This window comes from Phyllobates terribilis, unplaced genomic scaffold (assembly GCF_046119375.1).
Source record: "Phyllobates terribilis strain yellow unplaced genomic scaffold, ASM4611937v1 Scaffold_2__4_contigs__length_985480577, whole genome shotgun sequence".
NCBI lineage: Eukaryota > Metazoa > Chordata > Amphibia > Anura > Dendrobatidae > Phyllobates > Phyllobates terribilis.
Genome location: NW_027362762.1, coordinates 581,442,682 through 581,462,049, shown reverse-complemented (window position 1 = coordinate 581,462,049; position 19,368 = coordinate 581,442,682). Strand labels below are relative to the sequence as shown.

Here is a 19,368-nt window from a genome sequence, read left to right as displayed (position 1 = left end):
TTCAGTTGTTTCACACTTTTTTGTTAAGTATATAATTCTGCATGTGTTAATTCATAGTTTTGATGCCTTCAGTGTGAATGTACAATTTTCATAGTCATGAAAATACAGAAAAATCTTTAAATGAGAAGGTGTGTCCAAACTTTTGGTCTGTACTGTATGTAGTAGTCCCTTGTACTGGGAAGAGAAAGTGACATTGTGATAGAAAATTTGAAGAAGAAAAAAAAAATAAAATCTAAACTATTTTAATTAAAAATTACATAAAAACTTGATTGAAAGTTTAGGTAATTTTCTGTTAAAACATTTACTTGAAAATGTAAGACATAAGCTTTTCTGTAATACAATAAAGTGTCTCACCTGTTTAAGCACATTTTGAATGATCTCCTCATAGACATCCTGGATTGCCATGCTAAGTGTTTCCATACTAATGCTCCTCAGTATCTTTGGTGAACTAACTAGGTCCAGGAACTGCCAGACAGAGACACCCTGGTCTAAGGAGGACAACATCTCTCCTAATTCCATTTCTCCAATTTCTGATCTGGTAGTTGTTAGCAATTTCTGAAGAAGGTACTGTACCTTAAAAAAAAGAAACATCAAATTATCAAAATAAATACGGGGCAACTTAATACATGCTCAAGGGCTCATTCAGACTTCAGGGGTTTTTTTTGTATATGAGAAAAACAGATAGAGTTTAGAGCTTAGTCAGAGTTTCATCAGTTTTTTACTGATGAGAGAATAAAATAAAGTTTCTCTGCCTTCTCCTGTCACTGAAAAATGGACAACACACGAATGGTATCTGAATGCTGTCAGATTTTTTTACTGACCCATAGACTTGCATTGCTGATTTTGACCCAATACTTCCCGTAGATCAATACCACACATGTCTCCTGATTTTGCAGGGACCATTCGTTCCAATTAAACAATCTGATATGTGAAGAGCCCCATAGGCAGTTGTAAGTATGAGTATCAGGGAAAAAAAAGAATAGCACTCGTACGTGAAAAACTGACGTGTGAATGAGCCCTTAGGGTGCAAAGCCTCATTTACACATTTTATTATTGATCAGTTTCATCAGTATCTGTAAGCAAAAATCGGGAGTGGAACCTACGGGAAAGAAACGTATAGTTAAAAGAAATGGACCTGTTCTGTGTTTGGAGACATTCCTGGTTTTGACTTTAAAATACTGATGAAATACAGACCAGAAAAACTGATGTGTGAAAGAAAAACTGATGTGTGAATTAGGCCTTAAGCTGTATTCAGACATTTGTGTGCCAAGACCATTTGTTGACTGTTTTTTATCTCAGACATAACACTGACCCTAAGAGTTTCATTGATCCATGCGCAACAGTTTTAAAAACAGAGCCGTGTCTGTACTCTGTAAGACTCACAGCATGTCCTATTTTCATCCGTTTTAGAAAACCCTCAGCCATTAAAGTCTTCAGAGATCTGTGAGACAGACTTTGTATTTAACAGTTCCATCCACGTTTGATTTCATGTTTTAACTGATTCATTGCTAAGGGTCAATGGAGAAAAAAAGTTCAAATCTTCTACCTGCTTCAGTGAAAGAAAAAAAAGATAAAAACAACTAGGATGACACTTGACAAAAATAACGGTTGTTTCTCTCGGATGTTGACACTCTTACAAATGTATGATTGTGGTCTTATCTGGTTTAGAAAACCCATTTTCCAGTGCAGCAACAGGGTATTCCGAGTTAATAGAAAGTCTTCAGTTTAGCACTTACACGCCAACAAGCTGATTTTTAAATCATTTTTTAAAAATAATAAAGATGTCAAATCACTGTGGAAAAAAGTACATTCTCTTTAACACATAGTCATGTTTTAAATGTTGAAAGTGAAATTAAAACAGAGTCACCATTTTTCTTATCCTTCCTACTGTTTGTTGTACCAGACACAACAGAATGACAAACGTTTCTGGTGAAAGTTGAGGGAGCTCTTTGTACTTGTTGGAAGGGAACTGTCTAGCTGGATGTTTGGCTACATGGAGAAAATTAGGGTAAATTCCCTCCAGCCGCTCAATTCCAGTCAAGTGGGCAGCGCTGGGGCTGTGAGCAGTCAGTGCCGTCTACAGAAAAGAAGTGCTCTTTGAGTGACATCCTGTTTAGTTGCCCACTGCTGAACAGAATGTCAGCTAAAGAGCACTGGGCATGCTTACAGAGAGCACTGACTGTTCACAGCTCCAGCGCTGCCCACTTGACTGGAACAGAGTGGTTGCATGGAGAATATAACTTAATCTTCTCCCTGCAACCAAACATCCAATTAGATGGCTGAATATTTTTAAGACGGTAGTTACCTGCATATTAGCACCATGGCTGTAGGTAAATGCTGTTTTTATAACATGTCCTCTTTAATAATGGTGGTCAAACCCACACCAAACAGATATTAACCCCTTCATGACCTTGCAATTTTTCATTTTTGTGCTAATAATTTTTCGTTTCCTTCTTCCAAGAGCCATAACTTTTTTATTTTTCCGTCAATATAGGAGTATAAGGGCTTGTTTTTTGCGGGACAAGTTGTATTTTTGAATGACAAGATTGATTTTACAATATAGTGTACCGGAAAATGGGAAAAAAATTCAAGTGCTGTGAAATGGCAAGAAAGTTAAATTTCACAATTGTTTTTTGGGCTTTTTATTTACCATGTTCACTATATAATAAGACTGAACTGGCAATATGATTCCCCACATCAGTATAAGTGTGCAAATAGCAAACATGTACAGGTTCCTTTCTATTTAAGTGGTGAAAAAAAATGAAAACATTTGTAAGAATTTTTCGAGACCCGTAGCATTTTCATTTTTCGTAATCTGTGGCTGGGTGAGAAATTATTTTTTGCGTCTTGAGCTGACATTTTTATTGATATTATATTGGGGTAGATGCGATGTTTTAATCGCCTCTTGTTGCAGTTTATTGCCATGTTGCAATGAGCCCACATCAAGGGCAGGGACACGTAAATAAACGTCAAAGGTCATGAAGGGGTAAATAGCACTGCCCATCCAAAAGCATGTTATCCCATACCATGTAATTATGAACTGTGGTGGTGAAATCTGTACGATGAACAAAGTACAGTAGATTTTTTAGCACACACCTTCAGTATAAAATTGCATGAAGCATGATACAGTAACATAATCAAGCTTCTATCTTTAAAAAAAGTAAATTATAGACTATCAGAACCAATATTACTGCATAGATCTCATAACAGAGATTACTGCATACAGTAGGTCCAATCAGGGCCGGTGTCAACACCCGGCGCACCCAGGCAAGTGCCGAGACCCTGAACAAACGGGGGCTCACTCGCGGTCTGGGACAACGCTGCTTTCTTCCTGGTATCAGCTCTGGGTAGTGTCTAGAATGGAGTTGCACCTGTGAGGAGATTATGTCATTGGAAGGGTGGGGCCTCCTCCTGTTCAGTGTGGACCCAATACCAGGAAGCTGCTGGAGATGAGGTGTTACTTCACTACACAAGATCCTGAGAGGACTGAGGAGCTGCATTATGGGTCAGTGTGGAGATGAGAATTCTGCATTTTAGTTTTGTACAAATAGGACTAAGTGGAAGTGGTCAGATACTGTGTTTTGTTGGCATAAAAAAAGCTGCGTGCACGTTTCTGCAGGCTGTGGGGGCTTGCATAAGTAAGGGGGTGAAGTTGGGGGTCTTGCGCAGGGAAGGCGTGCTGCATGCATGTGCAGCATGTTGTGGGGGCTTGCACAGGGAATAGGTTAATGTTGCATGTTGGGGCCTTGCATATGTAAGGGGGTAATGTTGCATTTCATTCCTATGTGGCATCCCATCTGCGAAACCACTGTGCATATGTCCTAAATGCCTTTTCACAGTGTATCTGTCTCTTGGTATGTGGCATCCTATCTGAAAGTTTATCACCTCAATCCTTTGATGCCAATACACAATCATCTCTATATGTCTATTTCCTGAATGCATTTTAGCCTCTGTCTCCTAATTATTCCCCACTGTGTTTCTGTGACTCCTCTCCCTATGGCTCCTCCCTCCTGTTCACACTTGGCCTATTTCATGTGCTCTTAAAGCTTTATAAATTTAGAGACCCAGGTCTGTCTGGACTGTGTTGTGGCTCAGAAGTGTCCCTCTTAAGTGTCTAACAGAAATACATGCCAGAGGCAACCAGGAGGTAAGAGCTATTTATTAACCCTGTCACTTTATGAGGTAATAACTCTGGAATGCTTTAACGGATTCCCCTGATTCTGAGATTTGTTTTTTTCGTGACATATTGTACATCATGATAGTGGAAAAATTTATTCGATATGACTTGCGTTTATTTGTGAAAAAATCCGAAATTTGGCAAAAATTTTGAAAATGTCATGCCCTTAAATCAGAGAGATATGGCACACAAAATAGTTAATAAATAACATTTCCCACATGTCTACTTTACATCAGCACAATTTTGGAACCAACATTTTTTTTTCTTAGGAAGTTATAAGGGTTAAAAGTTGACCATTGCTTTCTCATTTTTCCAACAAAATTTACAAAACCAATTTTTTAGGGACCACATCATATTTGAAGAGTCTTTGAAGGGCCTTTATGATAGAAAATGCCCAAAGGTTATACCATTCTAAAAACTTAAAAACTGCACTCCTCGAGATGCTCAAAACCATATTCAAGACGTTTATTAACCCTTTAGGTGCTTCACTGGAATTTTTGGAATATGGAAGAAAACAATGAACATTTAACTTTTTTCACAAAAATGTTATTTTAGACCCATATTTTTTTATTTTTGCAGGGGAAACAGGAAAAAACGGACTACAAAATTTGTTGTGCAATTTCTTCTGAGCACGCTGATACCTCATATGTGTAGAATAACCACTGTTGAGGCAAACGGCAGGGTTTGGAAGGGAAGGAGAGCCATTTGACTTTTTGAATGTAATATTTGCTTGAATAATTAGTGGTCACTATGTTGCATTTGTGGAGCCCCTGATGTGCCTAAACATTTAAAAAAAAAGCACAAGTGACACCATTTTGGAAACTAAGCCACTCAGGGAACTTATCTAGATGTGTGGTGAGCACCTTGAACCCCTAGGTGCTTCACAGAAGTTTATAACATTGAACCATAAAAATAAAATTTTCACATTTTTCCCATAAAAATGTTTTCCTGCTCCCAATTTTGCATTTTATAAGGGTAACAGGAGAAATTGTACCATACCATTTGTTGTGGAATTTCTCCTGAATAAGCCGATACCCCATATGTGGGGGGAAACCACTGTTTAGGTACATGGCAGGGCTCGGGAGGGAAGGAGCACCATTTGACTTTTTGAATGTAAAATTTGCTTGAATAATTAGTGGACACCATGTCACGTTTGGGGAGCCCATGATGTGCCTAAACAGCGAAAACCACCCACAAGTGGCACCATTTTGGAAACTAGACCCCACAGGGAACTTATTTAGATGTGTGTTGAGCACTTGAACCCCCAGGTGATTCACAGCAGTTTATAACATTGAGCCGTAAAAATCAAAAAATTAAAACTTTTTCCCCAAAAATGATCTTTTAGCCCCAAATTTTTTATTTTCACAAGGGTAAGAGGAGAAAATGGACCCCAAAAACGGTTGTGCCATTTCTCCTGAGTACACTATGTGTGGTAGAAAACTACTGTTTTGGCGCACAGCAAAGCTTGGAAACAAGGAGCGCTATGTTGGCTGGGATAGGTTGCGGACACCATGTCAGATTTGAAGAGTCGCTGACATGCCGAAACAGCAGAAACCCCAACAAGTGATCCCAGTTTGTAAACTACACCTCTCAAGGAATTCATCAAGGGGAGTAGTGAGTTTTTTTAACCCTTAGGTGATACACAAACTTGTATAACATTGGGCTGAGTAAATGAAATATTACTATTTTTTTCCGCTAAAATGTTGCTTTGATCCCAAGTTTGCAATTTTCAAAAGGGGCAATAAGAGAAAATGTTATACAACTTCTCTTAAGTACATCAATACCACATAAGTGGTCGAAAACTACTTTTCAGGCACATAAGGTAAGGAGTGCCATATTAGAGTGCAGATTTTACTGTTGTGGTTTGAAGGGGACATGACCCACTGGGAGAGCTCCTGAGGTCCCAGAACAGAAGGATCCCCCCCATAAGTGACCCCATTTTACAGACTACACCTCTCAATGAATTCATCTAGAGGTGCAGTAATCATATTGACACCACATGTGACTCACAGAAATTTATACCATTGGGCGGTGAAGAAAAAATAATATTTTTACCACAAAAAAAATTGTTTTAGCCCCAGATTATACATTTTCACACAGGGCAATGGGTAAAAATGGTGCCGAAATATGTCACACAATTTCTTCTAAATGTGGCAATACCCCATATGTGGCTGTACAGTACCGCTTAGCCATACGGCAAGACCCAGGAGGGACAGAGTGCTCTTTGACTCTTGGAGAAGAAATTATTGTAGGATAGTTTGCGGAGTCCATATACAGAGCCTCTAAGTGCTATAAGAGCAGAATTCCCCCTCAAGTGACCCCATTTTGGAAATTATACCCCTTTGAGAATTTATGTACAGGTGTGGTGAGGATTTTAACTACATGGGTGTTTGCCAGAAACAAGAAGCAGTGGATGTTGCGGTGTTAAAATTTCAAACTGCCGTTGTATTGACCACTACGTTATGCCATGCTCGTGCTTATGGAAACATGCACCCGTAAATTAGGCGGGGTCATATCGCTACAGAAATGCAAAACATGTGGACAATAACTGTGGTTTTAGGCACACTGTGGGGCTCAAAAGGGGGGTGGGCATTTGTATTTAAGAGTACAGAATTCGCTGAATTTCTTTTGGGGGTCGGGGATCCATTTCGCTTTTATAGAGCCTTTATGCTACATTATAACATGGAAGCTCCCAATATTTCCGCTAACAGATGACGGACCTGAGTGGGGACTTGCTTTTTTTGTCGACTGAATTGAAGCTTTTATTGGGAACATTTTACATAACGTTTATCCTGTGCTCTACACTGAGCACTTACATCGGGGTTTCCATCTAAATCTCCAAGAGATGTAATTCAGATGAAACCCCCGCAGGATCCATTCACTATAATGAGGCAGCAGAGTTACTCTGAACTCCGTCTGGCCTCTGTTTAGTGGTGTCCTTTTTTTAAGAGGTGCACAAAACTGTGGCCAACCGCACTGTTATGCTTGCCTAAAAAAATTGACACCGTGGAATCATAGGCCAGCATCTACGGTGCCTCAATCTGCCTCATCACAGGGAATCTTTCACTGGGCATCTGTCTGAATCATGTATTTCATCAGAGATTTACACGGAAACTCCGGTGTAAGCGTCCAGTGCAGAGCGCAGAATAACTGTGAGCCGAGCCTATACTGCGAGGCAGAATGAACATATCAGCAGCAGGTGAAGAATTGCTTTTATTTATTTTTTTACGCAGTTCCTCGGGTGGTGTAAGTGATTAGACGACTTTATTCCTCGGGTCAGTGCGATTACAGCGATACCAGATTTATATCGGGTTTTTATGATTGACAGCTGTCAGATACTAAATTACGCTTTTTTTTGTAAAGACTAGTTTTTGCATAGTTATATTATGAGTGCTATAATTTTTCCATATTTCGGCCGACAGAGTCATGTTGGGGCTTGTGTTTTGCAGAAAGAGTTGACGTTTTTATTGGTACCATTTTCAGGCACACAACATTTTTTGATCACTTTCTATTCCATTTTTTGTGAGGCAGAATAAAAAAAAACAACAATTCAGGATTTGCTTTTTGAGGTTTTTTTTTAATGCCATTCCGCAAGTGGTAAAAGTGATAAGGCAGCTTTATTCTTCGGGTCAGTAAGATTACAGCGATATTACACTCAGGCTATGTGAGCACATTCAGAATTTGAATTCAGAAATTTCTGCAGCGTTTCTGCAACTCTTAGAAAAAATGCTGTGGAAAAAACGTGCATTTTGCCACGATTTTGATGCAGTTTTTAATGCGTTTTTTTGTATGCGTTTTTGGACATCAATGAATTGTTTTTGGAGCTAAATAACGATATTTGAAAAAAGAAATGTGGGACATTGCTTCAACCCTTGGATTACTGTCAGACCTGAGGTGAGTATATTGGTTAAAGAATATATATATTCTTTAACATATATTAACATCTTTAATATATTGATTAAAGAATGTGTCGTATTTCAAATAAATTGTTTACTCTGTGTGTGTGAGTTTATTTAACTCTTTACTTTACTTTAATTAGCTTTTAGTAATGAAAGGGTCTGATTGACACCTTGTCATCACCAAACAAAAGAGCTAGGTGTCAGCTAATTCCATACACCCAATCTCATTAGCATTTCCATTCAATTCATTTCTGGGGTAGCTGAGAGCTGCTAATTTTGGCCTAGGAAGGTGCCTTTAAGCAAACATGTTCCCTGGCTATTAATAGCAGCTCACAGCTGTTTCATTAGCCGCAATGTCCTCACAAACAGCAACAAGCAAAGCTTTGGACGCAGCGTATTTTTGCTGCATCCAAAACTTTGTGTTCAAATGCGACACTTTTGTTGTCAATACAGGCGGATCCACCACATATGATGACATTTCAATCAGTCAAAATCTGCAGCGTGGACTAGCGTGTCCGCTACAGAAATTGACATGCTGCGGGTGAGTTTGGGTACGTGGCCACAATCAGGAGCGGCTGCAGGTTTGAAGCTGCGTGTATATGCTGTGTCAAACACGCAGCATCCAGATGTTACAGCATAGTGGATGGGATTTCTAGAAATCCCATGTCAACTATGCGGGCATCTGAGGCTGTGGATCACCCATGGACACTGACTTGCCACACGTCTTTCAGGACCGCAGCATGTCAAATTCTCTTGCGGAGTCGCTAGTCTCTGCAACAGAAATTTGACCACTAGAATGTATTGAATGCAGTAAATACACATGGTTAAGTGAACACATGTGGATTTACCTGCATTCAATAGAATGCAGCGTTTTTAAAGCAGCAAAAATATGCTGCATCCCAAGCGCTGCTACGTCCAGATCGTGGGTACACAGCAAAAATATGCCGCATCCGAAGCACTGCTACCTCCGGATCGTGGGCACATAGCCTAAATTTTCTTTTAAAAAAAAGGCGTCGGCTCCTACGTCATTTTTATAACCAGCAGAGGGAAATGCGACCACTGGGGGCTGATATTAGTAGCCGGGGAAGGGGCCGTTAGCCAAAAATGTTCCCTGGCTATTAATATCAGCCCACAGCTGTTTGCTTAGCCTTTACTGGCTAGATTACAGGGGGACCCCAGAAAAAAATTGACGTAGGGTCCCCTTATAAAATCAAAACTAGAAAAGGCTAAACAGACAGCTGCGGGCTGATATTAATAGCCAGGGAGGGGGCCATGCATACTAGCCCCCTCGTGGTTAATAATATCACCCCTCAGTATTGCCAGAAATGGTGCATCCATAAGATGCGCCAAATCTGGGGCTTAGCCTCCGCTTTTCCCACTGCCGTGTAGCGGTGGCGAGTGGGGTAATGGGGTTATGGTTCATGTTAGCCTTGTATTGGCGGCTGACATGAAGCCCAGGTAAGTAATGGAGAGGCATCTATAAGACGCCCCCATTACTTACCCCTTAGCTAAGTTTTCGATGCTTTTTCAATAAAGACACCGCCTGAATAAAGTCTTTTATTGAAATAAAATGACACACGGTTTTAATACGTTTTTTTATTATTGTCTCAATCCCTGACACCCTCGTCTCCTGAAAAAAAACAAAAATAAAAAACAACCATATTCCTCACCTGTCCACCGTCATGACATATTCCAGATTGTCCCTCGGCGATCCGGGTCACTTCTACAGCAGCCACACTAATCACTGATGGGACCGCTGTAGTAGACAGCACTGTAAAATCACTCCTGTCAGTGTATATTGCTCTGCTGCAGGCTAAGGTCAGGTGAGTTCATCAAGTGAAGATCAGCTGATCAACTCTGGTGACTTCATACTGTATCAGTACTGCATGGGAACATTCGTGAGTATATTCCCACACAGCACCAATGCCGTAAACTGAGGTCCCGGAGCTCTCAGCTGATCTTCAGCTGATTAATTCACGTGACCTCAACCGGCAGCGCAGCAATGTACACTGCCGGAAGCGAGTCCGCTCCCGTCAGTGTACCGCCGGGATTATCGGGTCGCCGGGGGACAGCGGGACACCGGTGGGCACCGGACAGGTGAGGATAAAAGGTGATTTTTATTTTAAACAGATTTTTTCTTTTTTTTTCACCACACAAAGCCCCGGCTCGGCTGAGGACGCTACTACTCCCCTCATCCGTGCCGTTCTCGCTGTTATCAGCGGGAGTGGCAGTCGGATGATGGGAGTAGTCTTCTTCCCCGGCCCGGGTACCATTCTTTGAGCGTTTTTGCACTGCAAAAACGCTACAAAGAATGGACATGCTGCGTATTTTAACTCAATGACAATCCTGAGTGGAAATTTCCGCATCATGTGCATAGCACATCAGGATTGCCATTGCATTAGCTGGCAGACGGATTACCTAGCATTTCTGGTGCATTTCCAAGCAGAAAAAATGCAGTGAAAATGCATCAAAAACACTCAGTGTGCACTTAACCTTATATAGTTTTTTTTATGTTTTGTCGCTTTTACACAATTAAAACAATTTTATAGAAAAAATTATTTTTTAATCACTTTGTTCTGAGAGCTATAACTTTTTTATTTTTCCACTGATGGAGCTGCATGGCAGTTTTTTTTTGCAGGACAAGATGACATTTCTAGCTGTAAAATTTTTATTTCCATTTGACTTTTTGATTGCATTTAGTGATGAGCGAGCTCTAAAATGCTCAGGTGCTCGAAGCTCGGGTCGAGCTCATTGGAATACTCGGGTGCTCAACTCGAACAATGAGCCCAATGTAAGTCTATGGGAAACTTGAGCATTTTTCTGGCGGTCCCCCCCTGCGGTCTGCAGAAGGTCAAAAATTGCCCAAATCAATGGGAACAGTGCTCAATTAAACGTCAGGCAGGCAGAATATATAGGCAGACTGCCAGGCAGGGTATATAGGAGGGTGCATGAAAAACATAGCAGGACACTTGGAACACACTAGTGCCCTCCGATTTTCATGCACCATTCTCTGAAGGGCTACCTGCAGTCTCTGAAGAGCTACCTGCAGTGTGTCTGAAGCGCTGGATCGCAGCAGAGCGCTACCATCCAGCTTGTCATCCTTCAAAGACACTTCAGAGCGCAAGCATGCCTGCGCTCTGCAGTGTCCCTGAAGGATGACAAGCTAGATGGCAGCGCTCTGCTGCGATCCAGCCTGTCATCTCAATGCCATCCCAGCGTGGGAGAATTCTCCTGCTCAAGCGGTGAGCGCAGGAGAATTTTCCCACGCTGTCAGTGACGTGCATGAGGTGAACTGAGTTCACTGGACATGAACTCGGCTCATCTGGATGCCATCACAGCCAGACACTGAGGAGCTTCACTGAGGAGCTTCACTGAGGAGCTTCTCAGTGTCTGCGGCATGGCAAGCTGGATGGCAGCGTTCTGCTGCGCTCCAGCCTGTCATGTCAATGTAGCAGAGCTGAAGCTGTCCTGGGAACCATGGAAAGGTAAGGATGAGGTTGGTTTATTATTTTATTTTTATTGCAGGAGATCGTTGGCTTCAGCTGGAATGGGCGATACGGTAAGTAGGGTTTAATTTAGAACATTAGAGAAATGTGTCTTTATTTCAATTAAAGGACTTTATTCTGGGTGTTTGAGTTTTTTTAAACTTTGACTATGGGGTTAGTAATGGGGCTGTCTTATAGACGCCTCTCCATCACTAACCTGGGCTTGATGTCAGCTGGCATTATAAGCTGACATCAACCCCAATCCTATTACCCCACTGCCACCGCTACAGGGCAGTGGGAAGAGCGAGGCTAAGTGCCAGAATTGGCGCATCCTATGCATGCGCCATTTCTGGGGCGGCTGACGGCTGGTGTTTCTAGCCTGGGAGGGGGCCAATATTCATGGCACCCTTCCTGGGCTATTAATATCAGCCCCCAGCTGTCTGCCTAGCCTTTGCTAGTTACTAAAATAAGGGGGACCCCACATCATTTTTTTTTGGGTCCCCCATTTTAATAGCTAGTAAAGGCTAGGCATTCAGCTGGGGGCTGATATTAGTAGCCTGGGAAGCTTCGTGGGTATTACCCCCATCCCAGGCTTCAAACATCTGCCCCAGCCGTCTGCTTAACCAACGCTAGAGACTAAAATTACGGGGAACCCCACGCCAATTTTTATTTTTATAAATCCTTTATTTTAACACTAAATGACAAGTACAGTAACCAACACTGTCACTGTACTTATTATATATGTGACTAACATGTTTCTATCTATGTAATCTATGTGTGATGCTCTATTCTTTCTGTTCTAAATTGTCAGGTACCGGTGTGTGCTGCTGATGAATTGCCGGCTTTTCATGTTTCACTGTGAGCACTGTTCCAATCGATTTGGGCAATCACTGTAATGCCACAACCACCATGGCTGCGGCATTACAGTCATGGCCAAAAGTATTGAGAATGAGACAAATAGTAATTTTTTCAAAGTTTACTGCTTCATTTTTTGTAATGGCAATTTGCATATACTCCTGAATGTCAAAGAGTGATCAGCTTAACAGCAATTACTGTACTTGCAAAGTCAATATTTGCCCAGAAAATGAACTTTAACCCCCAAAACACATTTCAACATCACTGCAGTCCTGCCTTAAAAGGAGCAGCTAACATCGTTTTAGTGATTGATCCATTAACACAGGTGTGGGTGTTGATGAGGACAGGGCTGGCGATCAATCAGTCATGATTAAGTAAGAATGACATCACTGGACACTTTAAAAGGAGGCTGGTTCTTGGTATCATTGTTTCTCTTCAGTTAACCATGGTTATCTCTAAAGAAACACGTGCAGCCATCATTGCACTGCACAAAAATGGCCTAACAGGGAAGAGTATCGCAGCTACAAAGATTGCACCTCAGTCAACAATCTATTGCATCATCAAGAACTTCAAGGAGAGAGCTTCCATTGTTGTCAAAAAGGCTCCAGGGCGCCCAAGAAAGACCAGCAAGCGCCAGGACCGTATCTTAAAACTGTTTCAGCTGCGGGATCGGACTACCAGCAGTGCCGAGCTTGCTCAGGAATGGCAGCAGGCTGGTGTGAGTGCTTCTGCACGCACTGTGAGGCGGAGACTCTATGAGCATGGGCTGGTTTCAAGGAGGGCAGCAAAGAAGCCACTTCTCTCCAGAAAAAACATCAGAGACCGACTGATATTCTGCAAAAGGTACAGGGAGTGGACTGCTGAGGACTGGGGCAAAGTCATTTTCTCTGATGAATCCCCTTTTCGATTGTTTGGGACATCTGGAAAACAGCTTATTCGGAGAAGAAGAGGTGAGCGCTACCACCAGTCTTGTCTCATGCCAACTGTAAAGCATCCTGAAACCATTCATGTGTGGGGTTGCTTCTCAGCGAAGGGAATCGGCTCACTCACAGTCTTGCCTAAAAACACAGCCATGAATAAAGAATGGTACCAGAATGTCCTCCAAGAACAACTTCTCCCAACCGTCCAAGAGCAGTTTGGCGCCCAACAATGCCTTTTCCAGCATAATGGAGCACCTTGCCATAAAGCAAAGGTGATAACTAAATGGCTCATGGAACAAAACATAGAGATTTTGGGTCCATGGCCTGGAAACTCCCCAGATCTTAATCCCATTGAGAACTTGTGGTCAATCATCAAGAGACGGGTGGACAAACAAAAACCAACAAATTCTGGCAAAATGCAAGCATTGATTATGCAAGAATGGACTGCTATCAGTCAGGATTTGGTCCAAAAGTTGATTGAGAGCATGCCAGTGAGAATTACAGAGGTCTTGAAGAAGAAGGGGCAACACTGCAAATATTGACTTGCTGCATTAACTCATTCTAACTGTCAATATAACCTATTGGTACTCATAATATGATTGCAATTATATTTCTGTATGTGATCTAAACATCAGACAAACAATAATAAAAAACAGAGGCCAGCAGATCATGTGAAAATATAATTTTGGTGTCATTCTCAAAACTTTTGGCCATGACTGTACAGTGAGTGGCAAACAATCCCTGCATGATTGGTGCTCTAAATAGCGTCAGACATGCAGGATGGGGACCTGAGCTCCCGCCCGAGCATCTCGAAAGTACTCGGCGAGCTCAGAGAGTCTCGAGTACTGAGATGCTCGGGCGAGTACCGAGCAGTGGCGAGCATGCTGGCTCATCACTAATCGCATTTCATTCCACTTTTTGTTTGTCGGTATGATGAAAAAGCATAGTTTTTTTGCTCTGTTTTTTATTTATTTTTCTTTTTACAGTGTACACAGAAGGGGTTAATTAGTGTGACAGTTTTATAGATCGGGTTGTTCCGGACACGGAGATACCAAATATGTGTATTTTTTTTGTTTTTGCATAAATATCTGGATTTATTGGTTTAATATATATATTTTTTTATTTATTTATTTGTGATTTTTTTTTTAATAGTTTGAAGACATTTTTAGACTTTAACTTTTTTACTTCGTCCCTGTATGAGACTTAAATTTTTTTTTTTCTGATCACTGGCCTCATGCAATTCAATAGACATGCATTGCATTGCATGAGACCTGACAGTTTTACACTGTCAGATGTCTGTTAGACATGTACGGACACCGTACATGGCAGACCTGGATGTCATCATGTGACCTCCGGTTGCCATGACAATGCCATATCTCATCATGGAGGCGACAGAGAGGTTAGTGGACGACTCCCTCTCACTATCTTCTAAATGCCAAAAATTGCTATGGATCACGGCATCTAAAAGATAGCAAAGAGTTGACATCTTTGGGACCTGATCTAATCAGGTCCCGATGATGTTACCTGTCAGAAGCTGTCGCTCTGCACTGCAATCGCAGTTCTTGCAGGACCCAGGGGTCCTGAGCACTGCGAGACTGCCGACCATTCATAAATGTCGGCACTGCACAGATCCCAGCAATCGCCGACGCTTATGTACAGTGGGCGGTCGGGAAGCTGTTAAGTGTACTTGGCTTTTTTTTCTCTATACTCACACAAACTTTCATTATGCTTACATATGCCCTTACTGTTTTTGCACCACTAATCCTTACTCTCCTTCGCTATCCCCTAACCCCAGCACCCTCTAATCAAATAATCATCTCTCCTTCCCTTCTACCTCCCCACCTGACCTCATCTGCAGACCTGCTCCTCAACCTCAGATCTATCTTACTCAAACATAAAACAAGCCGGACACTCTCCTTGTCCCACCTGCTCTCCCTCTCTCTACTTCTTCTCAATTCTGGCAACATATCTCCCAATCCTGGACCCCCACAGCTGACACCTTCGACTAATTCCCCCTCCTATAGCTTCCAACCAAACATAAACTACTGCAATCTCTCCTACGTAAAACTCGTTCCCTTGACGCCCACCACCATGCTCCCTCTCTCTGGAGCACTCTGGAACGTCCACTCTGTCTGCAATAAGCTACATGTTATTCACAACCTCTATACTTCTCGAAATCTCACCTTCCTGGGCATCACAGAAACATCATTGACACCCTCCGACACTGCCTTCCCTGCTGCACTGTGTTACGGTGGCCTACAATTCACCCATACTCCTCGCCCTGGTAACAGACAAGGTGGAGAAGTGGGTCTTCTCTGTTCTAGCCAACTGCACCTTTAGCCCTATCTCACTCTATCGACCCAACCACTTTGTCCAGCTATCACCCCATATCGCTGCTCCCATTTGCCTCCAAACTTTTTGAGCAACACGTTCAAGCTGAACTTTCCCCTACTTCTCATTTAACTCTCTTCAACAACCAACAATGTGGCTTCCGCCCCCACCATTCCACTGAAACTGCCCTTACCAAAATTACTAATGACTTACTTACAGCCAAAGCTAACAGACAATTCTCTATACTCCTCCTTTTTGACCTGTCCTTTGCCTTCGACACAATTGACCACTGCCTCCTACTACAGATCCTCTCTTCCTTTGGCGTCAAAAACCTTGCCCTATCCTGGATCTCCTCATACCTTTACAACCGCACATTTAACGTCTCCCACTCCCATACTGCCTTCTCATCCCGCTATCTCTCTGTTGGAGTCCCTCAAGGCTCTGTCCTTGGATCCATACTCTTCTCAATCTATACCCTTGGCCTGGGACAGCTCATAAAGTCCCATGGCTTCCAGTACCATCTGTATGCTGATAACATTCAGATCTACCTCTCAGGTCCAGAAGTCACCTCCCTGCTGTCCAGAATCCCATCATGTCGATCAGCCATACTCTCCTTCTTTTCCTCTCACTTCCTCAAGCTCAATGTGGACAAATCTGAACTAGTCATTTTTCCTCCATCTCGCGTATCTTCCCCACCTGATCTATCACAATAAATGACATCACGCTATCCCATGTACCGGAAATCCGCTGCCTCGGAGTAACTCTTGACTCTGCCCTGTCCTTCAAACCACAAATCCAAGCTCTCGCCACCTCCTGTCGCCTCCAGCTCAAAAATATTTCCAGAGTCCTTTCCTCAACCCACAATCTACTAAACTGCTTGTGCATGCCCTCATCATCTCCCACCTCAACTACTGCAACATCCTCCTCTGTGGCCTACCTGCTAACACTCTCGCACCTCTCCAGTCCATCCTTAACTCTGCTGCAACACAAGTTCATCTCTCGCCTCGCTACGCCTTTGCTACCCCCTTTGCAAATCCCTTCACTGGCTTCCAATTGCCCAGTGTATCCAATTCAAACTTCTAACACTGAGCTACAAAGCCATCCATAACCTTCATCCACCGTACATCTCTGAATTAATCTCCAAATATATTCCCTTACCTAATCTTCGGTCCTCCCAGGACCACCTCCTCTCCTCCAAACTTATTTGTTCCTCACCCAATCGCCTCCAAGACTTCTCACGAATATCCCCCATCCTCTGGAATTCTGTGCCTCAACACGTCCGATTAGCTACCACATTCGGATCCTTTAGACGGAACCTGAAAATCCATCTCTTCAAGAAAGCTTACAGCCTGCCATGATCTCGCTGCCACCTTAACACCATGTGAGCTACTGCAACCCCCCCATCCTACTGTTTCCTTCTCCACCATCCTGCAGAATGTAAGCTCGCAAGGGCAGGGTCCTCTTCCCTCTGTACAAGTCTATCATTGCTAGTTTCTTTACTGTAAGTGACCCCTTCTCATGTACAGCACCATGGAATCCATGGCGCAATCTAAATAAATAATAATAATAAACCACAAAATTGGTATCGCATGTAAACAAACCCTTGGCCGGGTACTGCCTGCCCGTGTATGGAAGATAGATAGTCCTTCCACCACGAAGGACATTATTGCACTGATGACATTGCAAGCAGGGAAAAGTCCCTTTTCTTCTGGTATGGAGAAGACGTTGTGTGGCTCTTAGGTTAGTGAGACCCCCGTCTGCCCGAACCAGAGAACCTTTCAAGTTCTGTTCTCGTTTGAAACAGGGAAGGAAGAATGTTCCAATGTCTACATATAGTTTTGTGTAAAATCTATGCATATGGGTGATCGGTATGTACAAAAGGAATGCGGTTTGTGGGAAGTGGCCGAATATTGGTCGTTGGTGAACCATGGTGATGTAAGATCTCTGGAGGGTAGCCTCCTTCAATAAATCTCTGACACGTCTCTCTTTTTAAATGCTATAGAAAGAAGGAAATACCAAAAATAAATATTATTCAACCCAAAATACCTAACCAACAAGAACCAAATCCAATAAAAGGTATAGATAGGGACTACAGAGACAATATTTCATACATCATATAAGTTTTAATGTTGTTCAATTCAAGAGGGGGAAGGGTATGTCACCATTATAATTAATTCTTAATAATATAAAAACCTTCTCATAAATGGTACTATAGAAATTTTTAGATCACCTAGCTGGAAGATATCATATGGCCCAGAATAATATAATGCAATATGGAGTAACCCGAATTTAATTCATAAATGAACCTTAAAAAGGTACAGTACAAGGTATCAAAACACAAATCCACCATCCGATATAAGAAATTGTTGCTCCCCCCTACCCCAACATTTCGTCTCAATGGGGCACAGCGTGTCTCAGCTCATATTTCAGGTAATAGAGAAGGTGCTCCCTCCAAGATGTGGAGGCAATCGTATAAGCAATGAGCACGTTAAAGAAGAAAAGTCTTTTGGATCCACTAATCACAAACCCTTACCTCAAAGGGGTTAAACACAGACTGTGATATATTGTCATTTCTTTAACAGATGTTGGGGCTAACCAAATGAAGTCTCCCTATAATATGTGCTGTGGTTGTATTGCCATATCTGTTGGTATCTTGTTTACCTACTTATGTGTTCATCAAAACTATGATATTAATTCCTGTTTTCCTTTGTGTCAGAGGGATCTTCTTCCAATGCTCCTTTCTCTGTAAACCTGATTACACTATTTTCGCCTGATCCATTACTAACTCCTGGGCTTGATGTCAGCAGACATTACACAGCCGACATCAACCCCAAAACCATTACCCTAATTGTCACTGCACCAGGGCAATTGGAAAGAGCCGAGGCTAAGCGTCATATCTAGTGGATGAGCCATTTTTGGGCAGACCATACAAGGAGGTCTGGCAGGCAGTGAAAATGATTAAATGGATGGGAAAAGTTCTGAATGGAAGGCAAACAGCTTGGCGAAGACCCCTGGAGCATCTCTGACTCCTAGATTGCTGCTGAGAACAATGCTGTCACACTTTTACTCCACTTTAAGGAGTGATAATAATACATTCCAAATCGATGAGAAATTGCATTTTTCCTGTATAATGACTTGTATATGAGACAAAATTTAAAAAAAAAAAGTATAATTTATGTAAACCAAAATTGAATTTTTTAGGCAAAAAAAAGGAAATTTCAGTGTAATTTATGAAGGAAGCAAGAACTGCCAAAAATGAGACATTCAGTGGGACTCAGATACACCCTGTATTAGACAAAAAGGAGGGCTTCATACACATTCTCTTCAAATTGTCATGTAGTGTTAGTCCTAGACTCATAAAGGCTATGCACTAAATGCAAATTCTGCCAAAAATTACAAGAAGTCATCCATACACCCTTGCAGACAGAACTGTAATACCTCCATCAAATATTGTGAACCAAGTGTAGTTGTGGCACTCCTACACTCATAAAGGTTTTGCACAGAGTGCAAAGCTAAGGAAAAAATTATAAGTAGGGGCCCTCCATAGACCCTAGACCGCAACAACTGGCAGGCCTCATTTAAATATAACATTAAAAGCAATATATGCTGTCATCTGGTGGTGTGTAAAAGTCGGGTCTAAGCCATGCTTTGTTCATAGTTATCAGAGTGAGCCTGTCAGCACTTTCTGTTGACAGGCGAAG

At 42.1% G+C, this 19,368-nt stretch overlaps 1 protein-coding gene across 2 annotated transcripts in view; it reads right to left on the bottom strand.

The window, feature by feature from the left end:
- Positions 1 to 19,368, bottom strand: part of DEF6 (DEF6 guanine nucleotide exchange factor) — a 554,612-nt gene that overhangs the window by 399,828 nt on the left and 135,416 nt on the right. The window contains exon 5 of one of the 2 annotated variants that reach the window (XM_073666425.1): positions 355 to 567. In XM_073666425.1, coding sequence (XP_073522526.1) covers positions 355 to 567 — 213 coding nt within the window. Of the gene's footprint in view, positions 1 to 354; positions 574 to 19,368 lie in introns of both variants that reach the window. The other variant, XM_073666424.1, reaches the window with a different exon arrangement.